Source organism: Bombina bombina, chromosome 6 (genome assembly GCF_027579735.1).
Source record: "Bombina bombina isolate aBomBom1 chromosome 6, aBomBom1.pri, whole genome shotgun sequence".
NCBI lineage: Eukaryota > Metazoa > Chordata > Amphibia > Anura > Bombinatoridae > Bombina > Bombina bombina.
In genome coordinates, this window is record NC_069504.1 from 864,424,792 (window position 1) to 864,448,279 (window position 23,488).

The 23,488-nt window shown below is 39.1% G+C and overlaps 1 protein-coding gene across 2 annotated transcripts in view; it reads right to left on the bottom strand.

Annotated features, from left to right (window-relative positions):
* LOC128663806 (very-long-chain 3-oxoacyl-CoA reductase) overlaps positions 1-23,488 on the bottom strand; it is a 113,627-nt gene that overhangs the window by 46,761 nt on the left and 43,378 nt on the right. For both annotated transcript variants that reach the window (XM_053718324.1, XM_053718323.1), the window contains exon 4: positions 4,347-4,457. In XM_053718324.1, the coding sequence (XP_053574299.1) occupies positions 4,347-4,457 (111 nt within the window). The remainder of the gene's footprint in view (positions 1-4,346; positions 4,458-23,488) is intronic.

Below are 23,488 nucleotides of genomic sequence, written 5' to 3' on the forward strand. Positions count from 1 at the left end.
AAAATGAAATATTTTATTTGAATACAATAATTTTGAGAGCCAATACTTAATAGAACAGGGGCATGAAGATCTCCTTAATTTCAGTGCTAAGTACCTGTTAACTCAGGGAACCAAAAATATATCTGTTTGTGATTAAGGGGCATATTTATCAAGCTCTAAAGACCGCTGCTCCATAACTTGTCTGCCTGCTCTGAGGCGGCAGACAGAAATCAACCCGATCGAATACGATTGGGTTGATTGACACCCCCTGCTAGCGGCCGATTGGCCGCAAATCTGCAAGGGGCGGCATTGCACCAGCAGTTCACAAGAACTGCTGGTGCAATGATAAATGCCGACAGCGTATGCTGTCAGCATTTATCTACGTGCGGCGAACATGATACGCTACTTCGTATCATGTCCGCTTGCACACTGATAAATAGGCCCCCATGTGTTGTGTGTTTTGGATAAACAAGTATAATTCCTTCCATCTATAATGTTTAAGCCTCCAGATACCTACTAAATCTTCAGTATCTCAAAAAGAGAAATCTTTGGTTTGTTCCTCTTACCAGATTATTTTAGTTTGTCATTATCTTGAGTTTTCATCTGATTAATAGCAGTTTAAGGAGCTAAATTAAAGTCCCCTCTAATTACAATGGGGTAATCTATAACAGATGAAACTATTACCAAAAGGTTCCAAACCTCCCACTAGGGCCATATATATTGCATAAAGTATATAGTTGTTACTAAATCACTTACCCCTGTTGATCAATTCGTTTATGTTAGACTACATAATCTACCTTTTACTGAATTAAATTACCACTCTCCTGCTTTTATTAGTATAAGAGTCAGACCTGAGCACTTCGGATAAGCTCATAATGCAGCTGCTCAAGGAGAGTTGGAAGGTCTGGGACAGTTAGAGGGACAGTGCCTGATTCTGAACTCTGTCCCTCTGAGAAAGCCATATGTCCCTCTTTACAGAATTTCCCTTAGCCCCACACACGGAACACCCAGAGACACTCACAAACTGCCCTGACGCGGCTCCACCTACAAAATGGTGACGGGCTCCTAGCAACCTCCAGTATCCCTCATTCTCATCCAAAATGTTGGAAGGTGTGTAGTCCCCAGGCTAGATTCCCCTACAGGGTCAGCTTATGGGAGTTTGGGAGCATGGAAATGGGCTGCCATGGCTTTTGCTTACGTCACTAGAAGCCATATGTGTCACAAAACTCATGTTCCTCTGTAAGGCTTCTTCATTGTACAATGTGACCCTGGAGTCATCATCTTCTAATATATCTTTATATAACTTATGGGCATGATGTCAAGTCTGGCCTGGATCTGTGCACAGCAGACAGTTTATGGTACAGAGTTACAACAGACTGAGGTTCAAGTCAAAGAAAACAAAACCGACTGAAACAAAAACAATTAAAAAACAAAAAACTTTTTTATTTTCTTTTAAAATTTTCATTTATCATTTTCGGTTGGTCTATGCTGTATTTATGATGCCAGCAGGCATTATCCAATGAATGCATATCAGAAAGGAGCAGCAGAATAGATTGACAGTTTCTCTCAGCCTGTCAGTGGACGTGACATTTTCTAGCCAACCAGCATTCTCAGAGAGAGGGTGGGAAGTGAAAGGGTGATTTTTAACTTATTGCAGACGTATCAGAGGCTCAGATCTGTGTTATTCTTTATTGTGTTAGCAGCATAGCAATGGCAGTTACTGTGTGACTGTGCCCCCCAGTTTTATTATTTTAAAAAAGTTTACTTATTGGACTTAAATATAATATACTATAGTATAGTGCATTACTTATCTTATTTGTCTGAGTTAAAATACAAGTTGTTTGTTTAAAAAAAAAAAATCTTTTTTTTTTAAATATGAAAATTACAATATGGGAGACGCAGCTCCCCAGTAGTTGCATAGTTAAGTCGGTAGATTTTACAAGATAAACTTTATGGAAAGAGAAACAGAAAAACCTTTATTTATAAATAGGCATATGACAATATAAACTGGTTGTATAAGAGTTTTACAAGTCGTGTAATCAATAAGAATACATATAACTTCCTATCTGTGTCAAAGGTAAGGAGGAGGGAAAGAAAGAGAAGGCTGTTGTGCATTCTGTTCAGGAACTGTATATATAGCTGTTAAATTGAGTTAATATAAGCGCAGCTTTTCTTGACACATTATCTACACAGATATAGTTTTGTTTATGAGTGATAATGTTACAAATTTACTCCATACGCAATAATTCCACCCGGTGAACCACTATTTAGGATAATGGATGGCATAGTTGGAAGTCTGGTGTTTGGGATTTGTTTTTGAGGTATTGTTCCCATGCATTTAGCATTTTTGCGTAAACTTCCATTTTGGCGTTTTTTTGCTCTTCCAATTTTTGGCTAATAAATATTTAACACTGTTTGACATGACATAAAATAGTTTTAAGTAAGGTTTGAATTTAATTTTGGGGGGTTTGTTTAGAAGCCATATCAAAGGGTCTAAGCTAAGTTGAATATCCAGTATTGTTTCTATTTCTGTTATAACCATTCTCCAAAATTTTTGGATCGTGTTACACCACCACCACATATGTGCCATGTTACTGCCTTTTTGTCCACATCTCCAACAATGATCTGATTTATTGTGGAAAAGGAGGTGAAGTTTGTTAGGGGTTAGGTACCATCTATGTAGGAGTTTAAGGTTGATTTCTGTTAGTGTTAATGATATTGATGTTTTGGTTATGTTTTGGAAAATAGTGGTACTTGTTTGTGGAAGGATAATTATTCCCAAGTCTTCTTCCCATTTTTATAAGAAAGGGGGGATGTAACCTGGTGGGTTAGTAGATAGTATTTTATATAAGGTCGAAAGAATATGGGTGATTGGTGGGGTTTGCACACATAGATTTTCAAAACATTTTAGTGGTCTGACCATATTTCTGGAATGTTCGTGTTGGGTAATATACTGGTGTACTCGGTGATATATAAACCAATTGTGGAAACATATGTAGCCTTTGTTTATAAGGTTCTGTTGTGAGAGTAACTTTTCCCTAGATGTTAGCATGTAAATTGTGATGTTGCATGTGTGTTTGCTTGGAAGGTCGGTAAGTGCTTTAGGTCCTATTGTAAATTGTCCATTTTCTACAAGAGAAGTTAGGGGGGAAGGTTTAGATGATAGGTTAGTGTGTTCGCGTAGGATATGTTCCAAAATACGAAACGTTTCTGCTATCAGCGGGGAGTTATTTATCATTGTGTTTATGGGTTTCGCTATGCTCCAGCATAATCTCCCCAAGTGAGATGTATTGGAAATAGAGTGTTCTAGTTGTACCCAGCGTTTGTGATTATAGTGTATTTGCCAGTCGACTATCCTTTGTAGAAAGATGACTAATGCTATGTTAGGTATCCCTAGACCCCCTTGGGCTTTGGGGGTTTGCATTATTTTATGATGAATTCTAGGTGGTCTTCTGTTCCAGACAAAGTCAATGAATGCTTTTTGTATGCTTAATATATAGTTTTGGGGTATCGGGATCGGTAGTGATTGGAGGATATATAATAGTCTAGGGAATATGTTCATTTTGAGGACATTTATTTTACCTAACCATGATAGCTTTTTGTTTGTTTAAACCTTTTTAATAAGTTAGTAGTTTTAATTTTGAAATGTATTAACCCTTTAATATAAAACACTAAAAATCCAAAATGCATATAAAATCTAAACAGCACAAATAATCAGTATATAAACTATTAGGGAGGCATCAGAGATGCAATCATGGAGCTATCCTCAACGGTTGTCCCATTGTGTGAGCAGTGCCAAAAACACTATATACCTAAAGAGGACTCTGTCCCCCAAACAATAAACTTAAAGTTATTGCAGTGCTCACATTATAACTGGTTGGGTCCGTGCATCCATATATTGCCAAAATAGTCTCTGATACCAAAAAGACTCAAATCAATCCTATAAGCATGATGATAAAGATTCAAGAGATACGTCTGATTTGCATTTTGCCATTAGGCTTTCTCAAAGTTGTTACTGTACCTTCAAATAAACTTTTAGTTTTACCAAAAATGTAGTGCACAAAAATTAGATATATAAATAAAAGAACGTTTAAGAATTACATATACTGACAAAATTAAAGCTAATATAGCTGATTACAGCTTAAGATAAAGAAAAATGTCAAGAATTGGCACTGTAGCTCCAGATGAAAAATTAGAAATGAAAAATTCAAACAAAATTTGTCAGAAACGAATACAGCCATGAACGAAAACGAACTAAAACGAAAATTTTAAATTAAAAAAAAAAGAACATTTTAGACAATATGAAATTATTTTCCTGTGCACATCTCTAATAGTTATACCCCTGCACCAGATTGGAAGTACTGTACCAAGAATTCCTATGTCCAAGCCCTTGAGCCCTTCTTCAATTGGTTTGTAGATCTCAGATCCTTTAGTAAAATCCACCTGGATTACTTTGGTTTTACGTCCACTCTGCTTTTCTGCAAAATTAAAAAAAAATGATAGTGCTTTGTTTTAAACAAAATTGATTTCTTCTTCTAAATATACATTTTCTGAGCACATTTTAGAGTGCTGTGTCTCTTTAAAGTGAAAGTAAATCCTAGCATTTTACAAACGCTAGGATTGACTTTTGAAACAAATAAAGGGGACTTTCATTCATGAAGTATAAGATACTTCATGTTGAAAGCTCCTTTATTGGTTTTAACCGATCGCCGTTTTTAGCTGCTACAGCAGCCCACGACTAAAGAAATGTTTGCTAAGAGGTGACGTTTTCACCTCTTAGCCAATAGCCGTGTGGTAAATCTGGCTGCCATGGGCGCCAAGCCAGATTTACCGTACGGCTATTGGGGCATATGTATCAAGCTCCGTATGGAGCTTGATGCCCTGTGTTTCTGGCGAGCCTGCAGGCTCGCCAGAAACAGCAGTTATGAAGCAGCAGTCACAAAGGCCGCTGCTCCATAACCTGTCCGCCTGCTCTGAGCAGGCGGAACGACATCGCCGGAAATCAACCCGATCGAGTACGATCGGGTTGATTGATACCCCCCTGCTGGCGGCCTATTGGCCGCGAGTCTGCAGGGGGCGGCGTTGCACCAGCAGCTCTTGTGAGCTGCTGGTGCAATGCTGAATACGGCGAGCGTATATTTATTTGTTTCAAAAGTCAATCCTAGCGTTTATAAAACGCTAGGATTTACTTTCAATTTAATTAACAGTAGCATTTCTTAATTTATAGATCTAGCTCTTTTGCTCCTCTAAACTGATATTTATTTGCTTTTATTTCCTTGTGAGACCAACAAAAAAACATAATTTATGTAAGAACTTACCTGATAAATTAATTTCTTTCATATTGGCAAGAGTCCATGAGCTAGTGACGTATGGGATATACAATCCTACCAGGAGGGGCAAAGTTTCCCAAACCTCAAAATGCCTATAAATACACCCCTCACCACACCCACAATTCAGTTTAACGAATAGCCAAGAAGTGGGGTGATAAAGAAAGGAGTAAAAAGCATCAACAAAGGAATTTGGAATAATTGTGCTTTATACAAAAAATAATAACCACCATAAAAAGGGTGGGCCTCATGGACTCTTGCCAATATGAAAGAAATGAATTTATCAGGTAAGTTCTTACATAAATTATGTTTTCTTTCATGTAATTGGCAAGAGTCCATGAGCTAGTGACGTATGGGATATCAAATACCCAAGATGTGGAACTCCACGCAAGAGTCACTAGAGAGGGAGGGATAAAAAATAAACAACAGCTAAATGCTGAAAAAATAATCCACAACCCAAATATAAGTTATTCTTATGAAGAAAAGAAAAACTTAAAACAGCAGGAGAAGAATCAAACTGAAATAGCTGCCTGAAGAACTTTTCTACCAAAAACTGCTTCAGAAGAAGCAAATACATAAAAACGGTAGAATTTAGTAAATGTATGCAAAGAGGTCGCTGTTTTGCAAATCTGATCAACTGAAGCTTCATTCTTAAAAGCCCACGAAGTGGAGACTGACCTAGTAGAATGAGCTGTAATTCTCGGAGGCGGGGCTTGACCCGACTCCAAATAAGCTTGAAGAATCAAAAGCTTTAACCAAGAGGCCAAGGAAATAGCAGAAGCCTTCTGACCTTTCCTAGGACCAGAAAATATAACAAATAGACTAGAAGTCTTCCTGAAATCTTTAGTAGCTTCAACATAATATTTCAAAGCTCTTACCACATCCAAAGAATGTAAGGCGTTTTCCAAAGGATTCTTAGGATTAGGACATAAGGAAGGGATAACAATTTCTCTACTAATGTTGTCAGAATTCACAACCTTAGGTAAAAATTCAAATGAAGTCCGCAAAACCGCCTAATCCTGATGAAAAATCAGAAAAGGAGATTCACAAGAAAGATCAGATAGCTCAGAAACTCTTCTAGCAGAAGAGATAGCCAAAAGGAACAACACTTTCCAAGAAAGTAGTTTAATATCCAAAGAATGCGTAGGCTCAAAAGGAAGAGCCTGTAATGCCTTCAAAACCAAAGACTCCAAGGAGGAGAAATCGATTTAATGACAGGCTTAATACGAACTAAAGCCTGTACAAAACAGGGAATATCAGGAAGAATAGCAATCTTTCTGTGAAATAAAACAGAAAGAGCAGAGATTTGTTCCTTCAAGGAACTTGCAGACAAACCCCTATCCAAACCATCCTGGAGAAGCTGTAAAATTCTAGGAATTCTAAACGAATGCCAATAGAATTTATGAGAAGAACACCATGAAATGTAAGTCTTCCAAACTCGATAATAAATCTTCCTAGAGACAGATTTACGAGCTTGTAACATAGTATTAATTACTGAGTCAGAGAAACCTCTATGACTTAATACTAAGCGTTCAATTTCCATACCTTCAAATTTAAGGATTTGAGATCCTGATGGAAAAACGGACCTTGAGACAGAAGGTCCGGCCTTAACGGAAGTGGCCAAGGTTGGCAACTGGACATCCAAACAAGATCCGCATACCAAAACCTGTGAGGCCATGCTGGAGCCACCAGCAACACAAATGATTGTTCCATGATGATCTTGGAGATCACTCTCAGAAGAAGAACTAGAGGCGGGAAAATATAAGCAGGTTGATAACACCAAGGAAGTGTCAGCGCATCCACTGCTTCCACCTGAGAATCCCTGGACAGGTATCTGGGAAGTTTCTTGTTTAGATGAGAAGCCATCAGATCTATTTCTGGAAGACCCCACATCTGAACAATCTGTGAAAACACATCCGGATGGAGAGACCACTCCCCTGGATGTAAAGTCTGACGGCTGAGAAAATCCGCCTCCCAATTGTCTACACCTGGGATATGAACCACAGAAATTAGACAAGAGCTGGATTCCGCCCAAACAAGTATCCGAGATACTTCTTTCATAGATAGGGGACTGTGAGTCCCACCCTGATGATTGACATATGCCACCATTGTGATATTGTCTGTCTGAAAACAAATGAATGGTTCTCTCTTCAACAGAGGCCAAAACTGAAGAGCTCTGAGAATTGCACAGAGTTCTAAAATATTGATTGTTAATCTCGCCTCTTGAGATTTCCAAACCCCTTGTGCTTTCAGAGATCCCCAGACAGCTCCCCAACCTGAAAGACTTGCATCTGTTGTGATCACAGTCCAGGTTGGCCAAACAAAAGAGGCCCCTTGAACTAAACGCTGGTGATTTAACCACCACGTCAGAGAGTGTCGAACATTGGGATTTAAGGATATTAATTGTGATATCTTTGTATAATCCCAGCACCATTGATTCAGCATGCAAAACTGGAGAGGTCTCATGTGAAAATGAGCATAAGGAATCGCGTCCAATGCTGCAGTTATGAGGCCTAAAACTTCCATGCACATAGCCACTGAAGGGAATGACTGAGACTGAAGGTGCCGACATGCTGCAACCAATTTCAAATGTCTCTTGTCTGTTAGAGACAGAGTCATGGACACTGAATCTATCTGGAAACCTAAAAAGGTGACCCTTGTCTGAGGAATCAAAAAACTTTTTGGTAAATTGATCCTCCAACCATGTTTTCAAAGAAACAACACAAGTTGACTCGTGTGAGATTCTGCAGAACGTAAAGACTGAGCCAGTACCAAGATATCGTCCAAATAAGGAAACACTGCAATACCCTATTCTCTGATTACAGAGAGTAGGGCACCCAGAACCTTTGAAAAGATTCTTGGAGCTGTTGCTAGGCCAAATGGAAGAGCAACAAATTGGTAATGCTTGTCTAGAAAAGAGAATCTCAGGAACTGATAATGTTCTGGATGAATCGGAATATGAAGGTAAGCATCCTGCAAGTCTATTGTAGATATATAATGTCCTTGCTGAACAAAAGGCAGAATAGTCCTTATAGTCACCATCTTGAAAGTTGGTACTCTTACATAACGATTCAAAATTTTCAGATCCAGAACTGGTCTGAATGAATTTTCTTTCTTTGGGACAATAAATAGATTTGAATAAAACCCCAGGCCTTGCTCCTGAAAAGGAACCGGCATGATTACCCCTGAAACCTCCAGATCTGAAACACACTTCAGGAAAGCCTGAGCTCTGAATCCTATTCGGTACCCCTGAGAGACAATGCTCTGAATCCATTGATTTTGGACAGAATTTATCCAAACATCCTTGAAAAACCTTAATCTGCCCCCTACCAGCTGTGCTGGAATGAGGGCCGCACCTTCATGCGGACTTAGGGGCTGACTTTGGTTTCTTAAAAGGCTTGGATTTATTCCAATTTGAGGAAGGCTTCCAATTGGGAACAGATTCCTTGGGGGAAGGATTAGGTTTTTGTTCCTTATTTTGACGAAAAGGAACAAAAAGGATTAAAAGCCTTAGATTTACCCTTAGGTTTTTTATCCTGAGGCAAAAAACTCCTTTCCCCCCAGTAAAAGTTGAAATAATAGAATCCAACTGAGAACCAAATAAATTATTACCTTGGAAAGAAAGAGATAGTAATCTAGACTTAGATGTCATATTAGCATTCCAAGATTTAAGCCACAAAGCTCTTCTAGCTAAAATAGCTAAAGACATGGATCTAACATCAATTTTGATAATATCAAAAATGGCATCACAAATAAAATGATTAGCATGTTGCAGTAAGCGAACAATGCTAGATATGTCAGAATCCAATTCTTGTTGCACTAAATTCTTCAACCAAAAAGTTGAAGCAGCTGCAACATCAGTCAAAGAAATTGCAGCATCAGAAAATTATTATTTGGCCAAACAGTGAGCACAGGTTTTGGATATAAATTGCGGTAGGTGAGCTAGAGGCACACTGCACTGACTGTCTTAATATCCAAGGGACACAGGTGGACTTTTTTCAGGGCCCCAAAAACAGAATAAATGGGCAGAGAGTAATAATCCTGGATTACAGGACACAACTATTCACACCAAAATTGGATACAGCATCCTGATCTGAGAGGAAAAGAAAAAAACACCTCACCAAGGGACTGAAGAGTGGTGAGTCAAGCACTTCATCTTGTATATACATGGATGTCTGGGAGTGGTCCCTTGTGAATGATAATATTGTGGGGGTTGTTTTGGGGGAACGCCGCCACATTTTTCTTTTATAAACAGTCTAATTTGTGCAGTGGCCTTACAAGGAATTGTTTTCAGGACTACTCATATATATATATATATTTATTTAATAACAGTGCATACACCTTACCCCTCCCCCTATTGTATCTTGAAAGAAATTGCAGGCCTAAGAAGATGACCTGAATATAAATAGGCTTTCATTAGATAAGATTCAAGCTTCCTATCTAAAGGATCTTTAAAAGAAGTACTATCTTCCATAGGAATAGTGGTTCGTTTAGCAAGAGTAGAAATAGCCCCATCAACTTTGGGGATCTTTAACCAAAACTCTATTGCAATTGCTGGTAAAGGATACAATTTTTTAAACCTTGAAGAAGGATTAAAAGGAGTACCTGGCTTATTCCATTCTTTAGAAATCATGTCAGAAATAACATCAGGAATAGGAAAACCTAATGGAGTAACCACAGTAGGTTTAAAAACAGCATTTAAACGTTTACTAGTTTTAATATCAAGAGGACTAGCTTCCTCAATTTCCAAAGTAATTAACGCTTCTTTTAACAAAGAACGCATATACTCTAATTTAAATAAATAAGTAGATTTGTCAGTGTCAATGTCTGAGGAAGGATCTTCTAAATCAGATAGATCCTCAACAGAGGTGGATAATTCATTATGTTGTCGGTCATTTGAAATTTCATTAACTGAATGAGAAGTTTTAAAAGACCTCTTATGCTTATTAGAAGGTGGAAATGCAGACAAAGCCTTCTGAATGGAATCAGTAACAAATTCTTTAAAATTCATAGGTATATCATGTACATTAGAAGTTGAAGGAACTGCAACCGGCAATGTACTATTACAGATGGACACTTTATCTGCATGTAAAAGTTTATCATGACAACTAATACAAATGACATTAGGAGATATAATCTCCACAATTTTACAGCAAATGCACTTAGCTTTGGTAGAACCGATGTCAGGCAGCAAAGTTCCAGCAGATACTTCTGAGGCAGGATCAGATTGGGACATCTTGCTCAATGTAAAAGAAAAAACAACATATAAAGCAAAATTATCAATTTCCTTATATGACAGTTTCAGGAATGGGAAAAAATGCAAATAGCATAGCCCTCTGACAAAGAAAAAGGAAAGAGGCAAAAGCAATGGGGCAATAAATAATGAAAAAAAGTTTGGCGCCAAGTATGACGCACAACGTAACTGAAAATGTTTTTTGGCGCCAACCATGTCCGGAAATTACACACTTGTGTCACTAACGACGCAACCCTGTGTGAACCCCTGCGTCAACTACGACACCCCGGAAATGACGAACTAGCATCAACGGACATGCCTTTTCGCGACAAGAATGACGCAATAAAGTGTAGCATTTAGCGCACCCACGAGCCTAAGACAGCCCACAATTTTAAACAAGTAGTCAATTGAAAAAAAGACTAAACCCCAGGTAAGAAAATATTTCTCAATATTAACTTTCCCAAATATGAAACTGACAATCTACAAAAGGAAATACATGAACCTAACTCATGGAAAATATAAGTACAATACATATATTTAGAACTTTATATAAATACATATTAAATTATTTGGTGCCAAGTATGATGCGCAATGCAAAATGGAATTTATTGGCGCTAACAACATCCGAAAATGAAGCAGCTTGCGTCATGGCAGACGCAACCTTGTGCAAGGAAACCTGGCATCAAGCAAGACACCGGCAATGACAAATTGCATCACCGAACGCACCTTTGCGCCAAAACATTCTCGTGCCAAGAATGACGCAATAAATATCAGCATTTTGCAACCTCGTGAGCCTAATTTTGCCCGCGAAAATTAATGAAAAAGCAGTCAATTTGAAGAGAACACTATACCCCAGGTAAGAAAAAAATAACTTCCTAAATATGTTTCCCAATTTTGAAACTGATAGTCTGCAAAAAGGAAATATACATAAACCTGACTCAAGGCAAATATAAGTACAACACATATATTTAAAACTTTATATTAATACATAAAGTGCCAAACCATAGCTGAGAGTGTCTTAAGTAAATGAAAACATACTTACCGAAAGACATCCATCCACATATGGCAGATAGCCAAACCAGTACTGAAACAGTATCAATAGAGGTAATGGAATTTAAAAGTATATCGTCGATCTGAAAAGGGAGGTAGGAGATGAATCTCTATGACCGATAACAGAGAACCTATGAAATAGACCCCAGTTAGGAAAATCACTGCATTCAATAGGCAATACTCTCTACGTCCCTCTGACATTCGCTGTACTCTGAGAGGAATCGGGCTTCAAAATGCTGAAAAGCGCATATCAAATCTTAGCACAAACTTACTTCACCACCTCCATAGGAGGCAAAGTTTGTAAAACTGAATTGTGGGTGTGGTGAGGGGTGTATTTATAGGCATTTTGAGGTTTGGGAAACTTTGCCCCTCCTGGTAGGATTGTATATCCCATACGTCACTAGCTCATGGACTCTTGCCAATTACATGAAAGAAACATTGTTATCTTTGTGCAACCTATTCTGTTTTTATTGATGTGACCCTGTTAGCTATGTTATTTTGTAATTTTGAAATTTCACAATAAGGAATGTTTTGAACATAAAATAACTTTTTGTCCACCACAGTACACTTAGGAATGATATGACAGGCCTTAAGAGTAGTGTGTGTGTGTACAAGGTGGTGGGGTGCTTTAGGGAAAACATGGGTGGTTGCAACTAATGTTTACAATTTTTCTTGGGGAAGATTTATTAATCTGCATTTAGCTTGTGGGGTACAGGATCGCATGAGCAAACCGCCAATCACAAATTTAAGACACAGAAACTGCTTCTGTTGCCTTACTGCCACCTCAGAGGTGACAAGATAAATCACCTAGGGTAATTTGACATGCCCTGCTCTCACGCAATCTGTAGTGCTAGAGCAGGCGGCCACACTGTGCATGAAAGCTCTTGTGCAATTTTACATTTTACCATGTGATGGTGCCTTACAAGTGGCGATTGTAGGTGGACAGGTTCTCTTCACAATCTTCATAAATGTTCCCCTTTGTGTGAGTGGGCTGTGCTGTGCAGCGGTTAGTGGATATTGTCTTGGGTGTATAGTATGTGTGAGAGGGTACAGTTGCAGAAAGGATTAAATGGCCGATTTACTATGGTGCGTGCGAACATGATCCGATATAGCGGATCATGTCCGCTGCACAACGATAAATGCAGACAGCATACGCTGTCGGCATTTATCATTGCACTAGCAGTTCTTGTGAACTGCTGGTGCAATGCCGCCCCCTGCAGATTCACAGCCAATCGGCAGCTAGCAGGAGGTGTCGTATCGCATTTAATTGGGTTGAATTCTGGTGGTCTTTAGACCGCTGCTTCATAACTTCTGTTTCTGGCGAGCCACAGGGCATCAAGCTCCGTACGGAGCTTGACAAATATGCCACTAAGGATTATGAATAAATTTGTTTCACCCTCCAAAATATTAAACACAATATCCTGGCTGAATAGTTGTCATGTACTTTGTGCTTAGTTAATATTATTATTATTATTATTATTATTATTACATTTGTGTATGCATTATTATTATTAATATAGGTTAGTATGTACTGTACCTGAAGTCGTGTTAACCGAAATGGTATTAAAGCCCATTGTTTGATTCTCTCTGGAATCTTCATATTAACACCAGAGATAATTCAAAGGTTGTAGTGCCTGAACTATAATCGTCAATGGTGGAGCACTCATGGGACTAACAACCAGCCAGTAATACGCACACATCTCCTCCAATATTGTCACCAGACTGACCCGCCACACCAGGAAACCACTCTGCCTGTCTTTCAGCCAGACACGCCCCTGACTGTCCTGACTCCACCTTCTCTCCTCTCCAAAATTAGGAAAATAAGGCCCCTATTTATCAAGGTCTGTCGGACCTGATCCGACAGTGCGGATCAGGTCCGACAGACCTCACTGAATACAGCGAGCAATACGCTCGCCGTATTCAGCATTGCACCAGCAGCTCACAAGAGCTACTGGTGCAACGCCGCCGCCAGCAGGGGGGTGTCAATCAACCCGATCGTACTCGATCGGGTTGATTTCAGGCGATGTCTGTCCGCCTGCTCAGAGCAGGTGGACAGGTTATGGAGCAGCGGTCTTTGTGACCGCTGCTTCATAACTGCTGTTTCTGGCGAGACTGCAGGCTCGCCAGAAACACGGGGCATCAAGCTCCATTCGGAGCTTGATAAATATGCCCCTAAGAGTAAATTATCTAAAAATGACTACTAAAGGAGAAAAAAAAACAATAAATCCATCTCACATGCTCCTAAAAGCAAATAGTTTTCACAACTTACCATAGATAAATCTTATTTGCGTGTACACTTAAAATATCTTTTTTATATTATCAGAAATGTAATTCATACTACATACGTAAATAACACAGAAATAATTTAGCATTACATGTGTTCTTACAAACTTAACAAATAAAAATAATGTTAATAAACATTGCATAACAGTCAGTTATGACACCTGCCTCAGACCAAAAACAATATAAAAGTAATCATAAAAAATCAGGGGTCAAGTCGAGCAAGAATGCATGGGAACGGAGTTCCTGTACTATTTTTGCAGGAGGAACTAAGTTCCCTCTGGACAGAGAAAGGAAGCACTTCAGTAAACACTGCTGCTGCTGCTGGGAGGAGCTGGAGCACAGTCTGGTTAGAGGGATAGTGAGATCCTCTAGTAATGGGCAGTAACCCTTCCTACAATACACTAAGTGCAAGACTGTCAGCAGTCCTGCTGTGTTATCACCCTTGTTATGAATATTATCTTTATTATCTTTTATAACACATGGTGCTTACATTTCTGGGTGGCTTGCTCTGGAGTTATTTAGCTCCCCTCAGCAGAAACAGGACTATTGCACCTTAAATGGGTGAGACTCTGTGACAGAGGAGGATTCTCAGGCCCAAAGGCAACCATTCAACCCTTCATTGGTTTTAATTTGCTTTTATTAACCAGAGTGTATCGATTATATACATATAAATACAGTAAGTGTGTGTGTGTATATATATATATATATATATATATATAACATAATTTATGTAAGAACTTACCTGATAAATTCATTTCTTTCATATTAGCAAGAGTCCATGAGCTAGTGACGTATGGGATATACATTCCTACCAGGAGGGGCAAAGTTTCCCAAACCTCAAAATGCCTATAAATACACCCCTCACCACACCCACAAATCAGTTTAACGAATAGCCAAGAAGTGGGGTGATAAGAAAAAAGTGCGAAAGCATAAAAAATAAGGAATTGGAATAATTGTGCTTTATACAAAAAAATCATAACCACCACAAAAAGGGCGGGCCTCATAGACTCTTGCTAATATGAAAGAAATGAATTTATCAGGTAAGTTCTTACATAAATTATGTTTTCTTTCATGCAATTAGCAAGAGTCCATGAGCTAGTGACGTATGGGATAATGACTACCCAAGATGTGGATCTTTCCACGCAAGAGTCACTAGAGAGGGAGGGATAAAATAAAGACAGCCAATTCCGCTGAAAAATAATCCACACCCAAAATAAAGTTTAAATTTTATAATGAAAAAAAACATAATTTATGTAAGAACTTACCTGATAAATTCATTTCTTTCATATTAACAAGAGTCCATGAGCTAGTGACGTATGGGATATACATTCCTACCAGGAGGGGCAAAGTTTCCCAAACCTTAAAATGCCTATAAATACACCCCTCACCACACCCACAAATCAGTTTAACGAATAGCCAAGAAGTGGGGTGATAAGAAAAAAAGTGCGAAGCATATAAAATAAGGAATTGGAATAATTGTGCTTTATACAAAAAAATCATAGCCACCACAAAAAAGGGTGGGCCTCATGGACTCTTGTTAATATGAAAGAAATGAATTTATCAGGTAAGTTCTTACATAAATTATGTTTTCTTTCATGTAATTAACAAGAGTCCATGAGCTAGTGACGTATGGGATAATGACTACCCAAGATGTGGATCTTTCCACACAAGAGTCACTAGAGAGGGAGGGATAAAATAAAGACAGCCAATTCCTGCTGAAAATAATCCACACCCAAAATAAAGTTTAACAAAAAACATAAGCAGAAGATTCAAACTGAAACCGCTGCCTGAAGAACTTTTCTACCAAAAACTGCTTCAGAAGAAGAAAATACATCAAAATGGTAGAATTTAGTAAAAGTATGCAAAGAGGACCAAGTTGCTGCTTTGCAGATCTGGTCAACCGAAGCTTCATTCCTAAACGCCCAGGAAGTAGATACTGACCTAGTAGAATGAGCTGTAATTCTTTGAGGCGGAATTTTACCCGACTCAACATAGGCAAGATGAATTAAAGATTTCAACCAAGAAGCCAAAGAAATGGCAGAAGCCTTCTGGCCTTTCCTAGAACCGGAAAAGATAACAAATAGACTAGAAGTCTTACGGAAAGATTTCGTAGCTTCAACATAATATTTCAAAGCTCTAACAACATCCAAAGAATGCAATGATTTCTCCTTAGAATTCTTAGGATTAGGACATAATGAAGGAACCAAAATTTCTCTACTAATGTTGTTGGAATTCACAACTTTAGGTAAAAATTCAAAAGAAGTTCGCAACACCGCCTTATCCTGATGAAAAATCAGAAAAGGAGACTCACACGAAAGAGCAGATAATTCAGAAACTCTTCTAGCAGAAGAGATGGCCAAAAGGAACAAAACTTTCCAAGAAAGTAATTTAATGTCCAATGAATGCATAGGTTCAAACGGAGGAGCTTGAAGAGCTCCCAGAACCAAATTCAAACTCCAAGGAGGAGAAATTGACTTAATGACAGGTTTTATACGAACCAAAGCTTGTACAAAACAATGAATATCAGGAAGAATAGCAATCTTTCTGTGAAAAAGAACAGAAAGAGCGGAGATTTGTCCTTTCAAAGAACTTGCGGACAAACCCTTATCTAAACCATCCTGAAGAAACTGTAAAATTCTCGGTATTCTAAAAGAATGCCAAGAAAAATGATGAGAAAGACACCAAGAAATATAAGTCTTCCAGACTCTATAATATATCTCTCGAGATACAGATTTACGAGCCTGTAACATAGTATTAATCACGGAGTCAGAGAAACCTCTATGACCAAGAATCAAGCGTTCAATCTCCATACCTTTAAATTTAAGGATTTCAGATCCGGATGGAAAAAAGGACCTTGTGACAGAAGGTCTGGTCTTAACGGAAGAGTCCATGGCTGGCAAGATGCCATCCGGACAAGATCCGCATACCAAAACCTGTGAGGCCATGCCGGAGCTATTAGCAGAACAAACGAGCATTCCCTCAGAATCTTGGAGATTACTCTTGGAAGAAGAACTAGAGGCGGAAAGATATAGGCAGGATGATACTTCCAAGGAAGTGATAATGCATCCACTGCCTCCGCCTGAGGATCCCGGGATCTGGACAGATACCTGGGAAGTTTCTTGTTTAGATGAGAGGCCATCAGATCTATCTCTGGGAGCCCCCACAATTGAACAATCTGAAGAAATACCTCTGGGTGAAGAGACCATTCGCCCGGATGCAACGTTTGGCGACTGAGATAATCCGCTTCCCAATTGTCTACACCTGGGATATGAACCGCAGAGATTAGACAGGAGCTGGATTCCGCCCAAACCAAAATTTGAGATACTTCTTTCATAGCTAGAGGACTGTGAGTCCCTCCTTGATGATTGATGTATGCCACAGTTGTGACATTGTCTGTCTGAAAACAAATGAACGATTCTCTCTTCAGAAGAGGCCAAAACTGAAGAGCTCTGAAAACTGCACGGAGTTCCAAGATATTGATCGGTAATCTCACCTCCTGAGATTCCCAAACTCCTTGTGCCGTCAGAGATCCCCACACAGCTCCCCAACCTGTGAGACTTGCATCTGTTGAAATTACAGTCCAGGTCGGAAGAACAAAAGAAGCCCCCTGAATTAAACGATGGTGATCTGTCCACCACGTTAGAGAGTGCCGAACAATCGGTTTTAAAGATATTAATTGATATAACTTCGTGTAATCCCTGCACCATTGGTTCAGCATACAGAGCTGAAGAGGTCGCATGTGAAAACGAGCAAAGGGGATCGCGTCCGATGCAGCAGTCATAAGACCTAGAATTTCCATGCATAAGGCTACCGAAGGGAATGATTGAGACTGAAGGTTTCGACAGGCTGTAATCAATTTTAGACGTCTCTTGTCTGTTAAAGACAAAGTCATGGACACTGAATCTATCTGGAAACCCAGAAAGGTTACCCTTGTTTGAGGAATCAAAGAACTTTTTGGTAAATTGATCCTCCAACCATGATCTTGAAGAAACAACACAAGTCGATTCGTATGAGACTCTGCTAAATGTAAAGACGGAGCAAGTACCAAGATATCGTCCAAATAAGGAAATACCACAATACCCTGTTCTCTGATTACAGACAGAAGGGCACCGAGAATCTTTGTGAAAATTCTTGGAGCTGTAGCAAGGCCAAACGGTAGAGCCACAAATTGGTAATGCTTGTCTAGAAAAGAGAATCTCAGGAACTGATAATGATCTGGATGAATCGGAATATGCAGATATGCATCCTGTAAATCTATTGTGGACATATAATTCCCTTGCTGAACAAAAGGCAATATAGTCCTTACAGTTACCATCTTGAACGTTGGTATCCTTACATAACGATTCAATAATTTTAGATCCAGAACTGGTCTGAAGGAATTCTCCTTCTTTGGTACAATGAAGAGATTTGAATAAAACCCCATCCCCTGTTCCGGAACTGGAACTGGCATAATTACTCCAGCCAACTCTAGATCTGAAACACAATTCAGAAATGCTTGAGCTTTCACTGGATTTACTGGGACATGGGAAAGAAAAAATCTCTTTGCAGGAGGTCTCATCTTGAAACCAATTCTGTACCCTTCTGAAACAATGTTCTGAATCCAAAGATTGTGAACAGAATTGATCCAAATTTCTTTGAAAAAACGTAACCTGCCCCCTACCAGCTGAACTGGAATGAGGGCCGTACCTTCATGTGAACTTAGAAGCAGGCTTTGCCTTTCTAGCAGGCTTGGATTTATTCCAGACTGGAGATGGTTTCCAAACTGAAACTGCTCCTGAGGATGAAGGATCAGGCTTTTGTTCTTTGTTGAAACGAAAGGAACGAAAACGATTGTTAGCCCTGTTTTTACCTTTAGACTTTTTATCCTGTGGTAAAAAAGTTCCTTTCCCACCAGTAACAGTTGAAATAATAGAATCCAACTGAGAACCAAATAATTTGTTTCCCTGGAAAGAAATGGAAAGTAGAGTTGATTTAGAAGCCATATCAGCATTCCAAGTCTTAAGCCATAAAGCTCTTCTGGCTAAGATAGCCAGAGACATAAATCTAACATCAACTCTAATAATATCAAAAATGGCATCACAGATGAAATTATTAGCATGCTGGAGAAGAATAATAATATCATGAGAATCACGATTTGTTACTTGTTGCGCTAGAGTTTCCAACCAAAAAGTTGAAGCTGCAGCAACATCAGCCAATGATATAGCAGGTCTAAGAAGATTACCTGAACAGAGATAAGCTTTTCTTAGAAAAGATTCAATTTTTCTATCTAAAGGATCCTTAAACGAGGTACCATCTGACGTAGGAATGGTAGTACGTTTAGCAAGGGTAGAAATAGCCCCATCAACCTTAGGGATCTTGTCCCAAAATTCTAACCTGTCAGGCGGAACAGGATATAATTGCTTAAAACGTTTAGAAGGAGTAAATGAATTACCCAATTTATCCCATTCCTTAGCAATTACTGCAGAAATAGCATTAGGAACAGGAAAGACTTCTGGAATAACCGCAGGAGCTTTAAAAACCTTATCCAAACGTATAGAATTAGTATCAAGAGGACTAGAATCCTCTATTTCTAAAGCAATTAGTACTTCTTTAAGTAAAGAGCGAATAAATTCCATCTTAAATAAATATGAAGATTTATCAGCATCAATCTCTGAGACAGAATCCTCTGAACCAGAAGAGTCCAAAGAATCAGAATGATGGTGTTCATTTAAAAATTCATCTGTAGAGAGAGAAGATTTAAAAGACTTTTTACGTTTACTAGAAGGAGAAATAACAGACAAAGCCTTCTTTATGGATTCAGAAACAAAATCTCTTATGTTATCAGGAACATTCTGCACCTTAGATGTTGAGGGAACTGCAACAGGCAATGGTACATCACTAAAGGAAATATTATCTGCTTTAACAAGTTTGTCATGACAATTATTACAAACAACAGCTGGAGGAATAGCTACCAAAAGTTTACAGCAGATACACTTAGCTTTGGTAGATCCAGCAGGCAGTGGTTTTCCTGTAGTATCTTCTGGCTCAGATGCAACGTGAGACATCTTGCAATATGTAAGAGAAAAAACAACATATAAAGCAAAATAGACCAAATTCCTTATAAGACAGTTTCAGGAATGGGAAAAAAATGCCAAACATCAAGCTTCTAGCAACCAGAAGCAAATGAAAAATGAGACTGAAATAATGTGGAGACAAAAGCGACGCCCATATTTTTTGGCGCCAAATAAGACACCCACATTATTTGGCGCCTAAATGCTTTTGGCGCCAAAAATGACGCCACATCCGGAACGCCGACATTTTTGGCGCAAAATAACGTAAAAAATGACGCAACTTCCGGCGACACGTATGACGCCGGAAACGGAAAAGAATTTTTGCGCCAAGAAAGTCCGCGCCAAGAATGACGCAATAAAATGAAGCATTTTCAGCCCCCGCGAGCCTAACAGCCCACAGGGAAAAAAGTCAAATTTTTGAGGTAAGAAAAAAATATGATAATTTAAAGCATAATCCCAAATATGAAACTGACTGTCTGGAAATAAGGAAAGTTGAACATTCTGAGTCAAGGCAAATAAATGTTTGAATACATATATTTAGAACTTTATAAATAAAGTGCCCAACCATAGCTTTAGAGTGTCACAGAAAATAAGACTTACTTACCCCAGGACACTCATCTACATGTTTGTAGAAAGCCAAACCAGTACTGAAACGAGAATCAGTAGAGGAAATGGTAAATATAAGAGTATATCGTCGATCTGAAAAGGGAGGTAAGAGATGAATCTCTACGACCGATAACAGAGAACCTTATGAAATAGACCCCTGTAGAAGGAGATCACTGCATTCAATAGGCAATACTCTCCTCACATCCCTCTGACATTCACTGCACGCTGAGAGGAAAACCGGGCTCCAACTTGCTGCGGAGCGCATATCAACGTAGAATCTAGCACAAACTTACTTCACCACCTCCATCGGAGGCAAAGTTTGTAAAACTGATTTGTGGGTGTGGTGAGGGGTGTATTTATAGGCATTTTAAGGTTTGGGAAACTTTGCCCCTCCTGGTAGGAATGTATATCCCATACGTCACTAGCTCATGGACTCTTGTTAATTACATGAAAGAAACTGAAATTATAAGCAGAAGATTCAAACTGAAACAGCTGCCTGAAGTACTTTTCTACCAAAAACAGCTTCAGAAGAAGAAAACACATCAAAATGGTAGAATTTAGTAAAAGTATGCAAAGAAGACCAAGTTGCTGCTTTGCAAATCTGATCAACCGAAGCTTCATTCCTAAACGCCCAGGAAGTAGAAACTGACCTAGTAGAATGAGCTGTAATCCTTTGAGGCGGAGATTTACCCGACTCAACATAAGCATGAAGAATTAAAGATTTCAACCAAGATGCCAAAGAAATGGCAGAGGCCTTCTGACCTTTCCTAGAAACGGAAAAGATAACAAATAGACTAGAAGTCTTTCGGAAATTCTTAGTAGCTTCAACATAATATTTCAAAGCTCTAACTACATCCAAAGAATGCAATAATTTCTCCTTAGAATTCTTAGGATTAGGACATAATGAAGGAACCACAATTTCTCTACTAATGTTGTTGGAATTCACAACCTTAGGTAAAAATTTAAAAGAAGTTCGCAACACTGCCTTATCCTGGTGAAAAATCAGAAAAGGAGACTCACAAGAAAGAGCAGATAATTCAGAAACTCTTCTGGCAGAAGATATGGCCAAAAGGAACAAAACTTTCCAAGAAAGTAATTTAATGTCCAATGAATGCATGGGTTCAAACGAAGGAGCTTGAAGAGCCCCCAGAACCAAATTCAAACTCCAAGGAGGAGAAATTGACTTAATGACAGGTTTTATACGAACCAAAGCTTGTACAAAACAATGAATATCAGGAAGATTAGCAATCTTTCTGTGAAAAAGAACAGAAAGAGCAGAGATTTGTCCTTTCAAGGAACTTGCAGACAAACCTTTATCCAAACCATCCTGAAGAAACTGTAAAATTCTCGGAATTCTAAAAGAATGCCAGGAAAAATGATGAGAAAGACACCAAGAAATATAAGTCTTCCAGACTCTATAATATATCTCCCTAGATACAGATTTACGAGCCTGTAACATAGTATTAATCACAGAGTCAGAGAAACCTCTTTGACTAAGAATCAAGCGTTCAATCTCCATACCTTTAAATTTAAGGATTTGAGATCCTGATGGATAAAAGGACCTTGCGACAGAAGGTCTGGTCTTAACGGAAGAGTCCGCGGTTGGCAAGAGGCCATCCGGACAAGATCCGCATACCAAAACCTGTGAGGCCATGCTGGAGCTACCAGCAGAACAAACGAGCATTCCTTCAGAATCTTGGAGATTACTCTTGGAAGAAGAACTAGAGGCGGAAAGATATAGGCAGGATGATACTTCCAAGGAAGTGACAATGCATCCACTGCTTCCGCTTGAGGATCCCTGGATCTGGACAGATACCTGGGAAGTTTCTTCTTTAGATGAGAGGCCATCAGATCTATTTCTGGAAGTCCCCACATTTGAACAATCTGAAGAAATACCTCTGGGTGAAGAGACCATTCGCCCGGATGTAACGTTTGGCGACTGAGATAATCCGCTTCCCAATTGTCTATACCTGGGATATGAACCGCAGAAACTAGACAGGAGCTGGATTCCGCCCATACCAGAATTCGAGATACTTCTTTCATAGCCAGAGGACTGTGAGTCCCTCCTTGATGATTGATGTATGCCACAGTTGTGACATTGTCTGTCTGAAAACAAATGAACGATTCTCTCTTTAGAAGAGGCCAAGACTGAAGAGCTCTGAAAATTGCACGGAGTTCCAAAATATTGATCGGTAATCTCACCTCCTGAGATTCCCAAACCCCTTGTGCTGTCAGAGACCCCCACACAGCTCCCCAACCTGTAAGACTTGCATCTGTTGAAAATGAAATTACAGTCCAGGTTGGAAGAACAAAAGAAGCCCCCTGAACTAAACGATGGTGATCTGTCCATCACGTCAGAGAGTGTCGTACAATCGGTTTTAAAGATATTAATTGAGATATCTTTGTGTAATCCCTGCACCACTGATTCAGCATACAGAGCTGAAGAGGTCGCATGTGAAAACGAGCAAAGGGGATCGCGTCCGATGCAGCAGTCATAAGACCTAGAATTTCCATGCATAAGGCTACCGAAGGGAATGATTGTGACTGAAGGTTTCGACAAGCTGAAATCAATTTTAGACGTCTCTTGTCTGTCAAATATAGAGTCATGGACACTGAATCTATCTGGAAACCTAAAAAGGTTACCCTTGTCTGAGGAATCAATGAACTTTTTGGTAAATTGATCCTCCAACCATGATCTTGAAGAAACAACACAAGTCGATTCGTATGAGATTCTGCTAAATGTGAAGACTGAGCAAGTACCAAGATATCGTCCAAATAAGGAAATACCACAATACCCTGTTCTCTGATTACAGACAGAAGGGCACCGAGAACCTTTGTAAAAATTCTTGGAGCTGTTGCTAGGCCAAACGGCAGAGCCACAAACTGGTAATGCTTGTCTAGGAAAGAGAATCTCAGAAACTGATAGTGATCTGGATGAATCGGAATATGCAGATATGCAT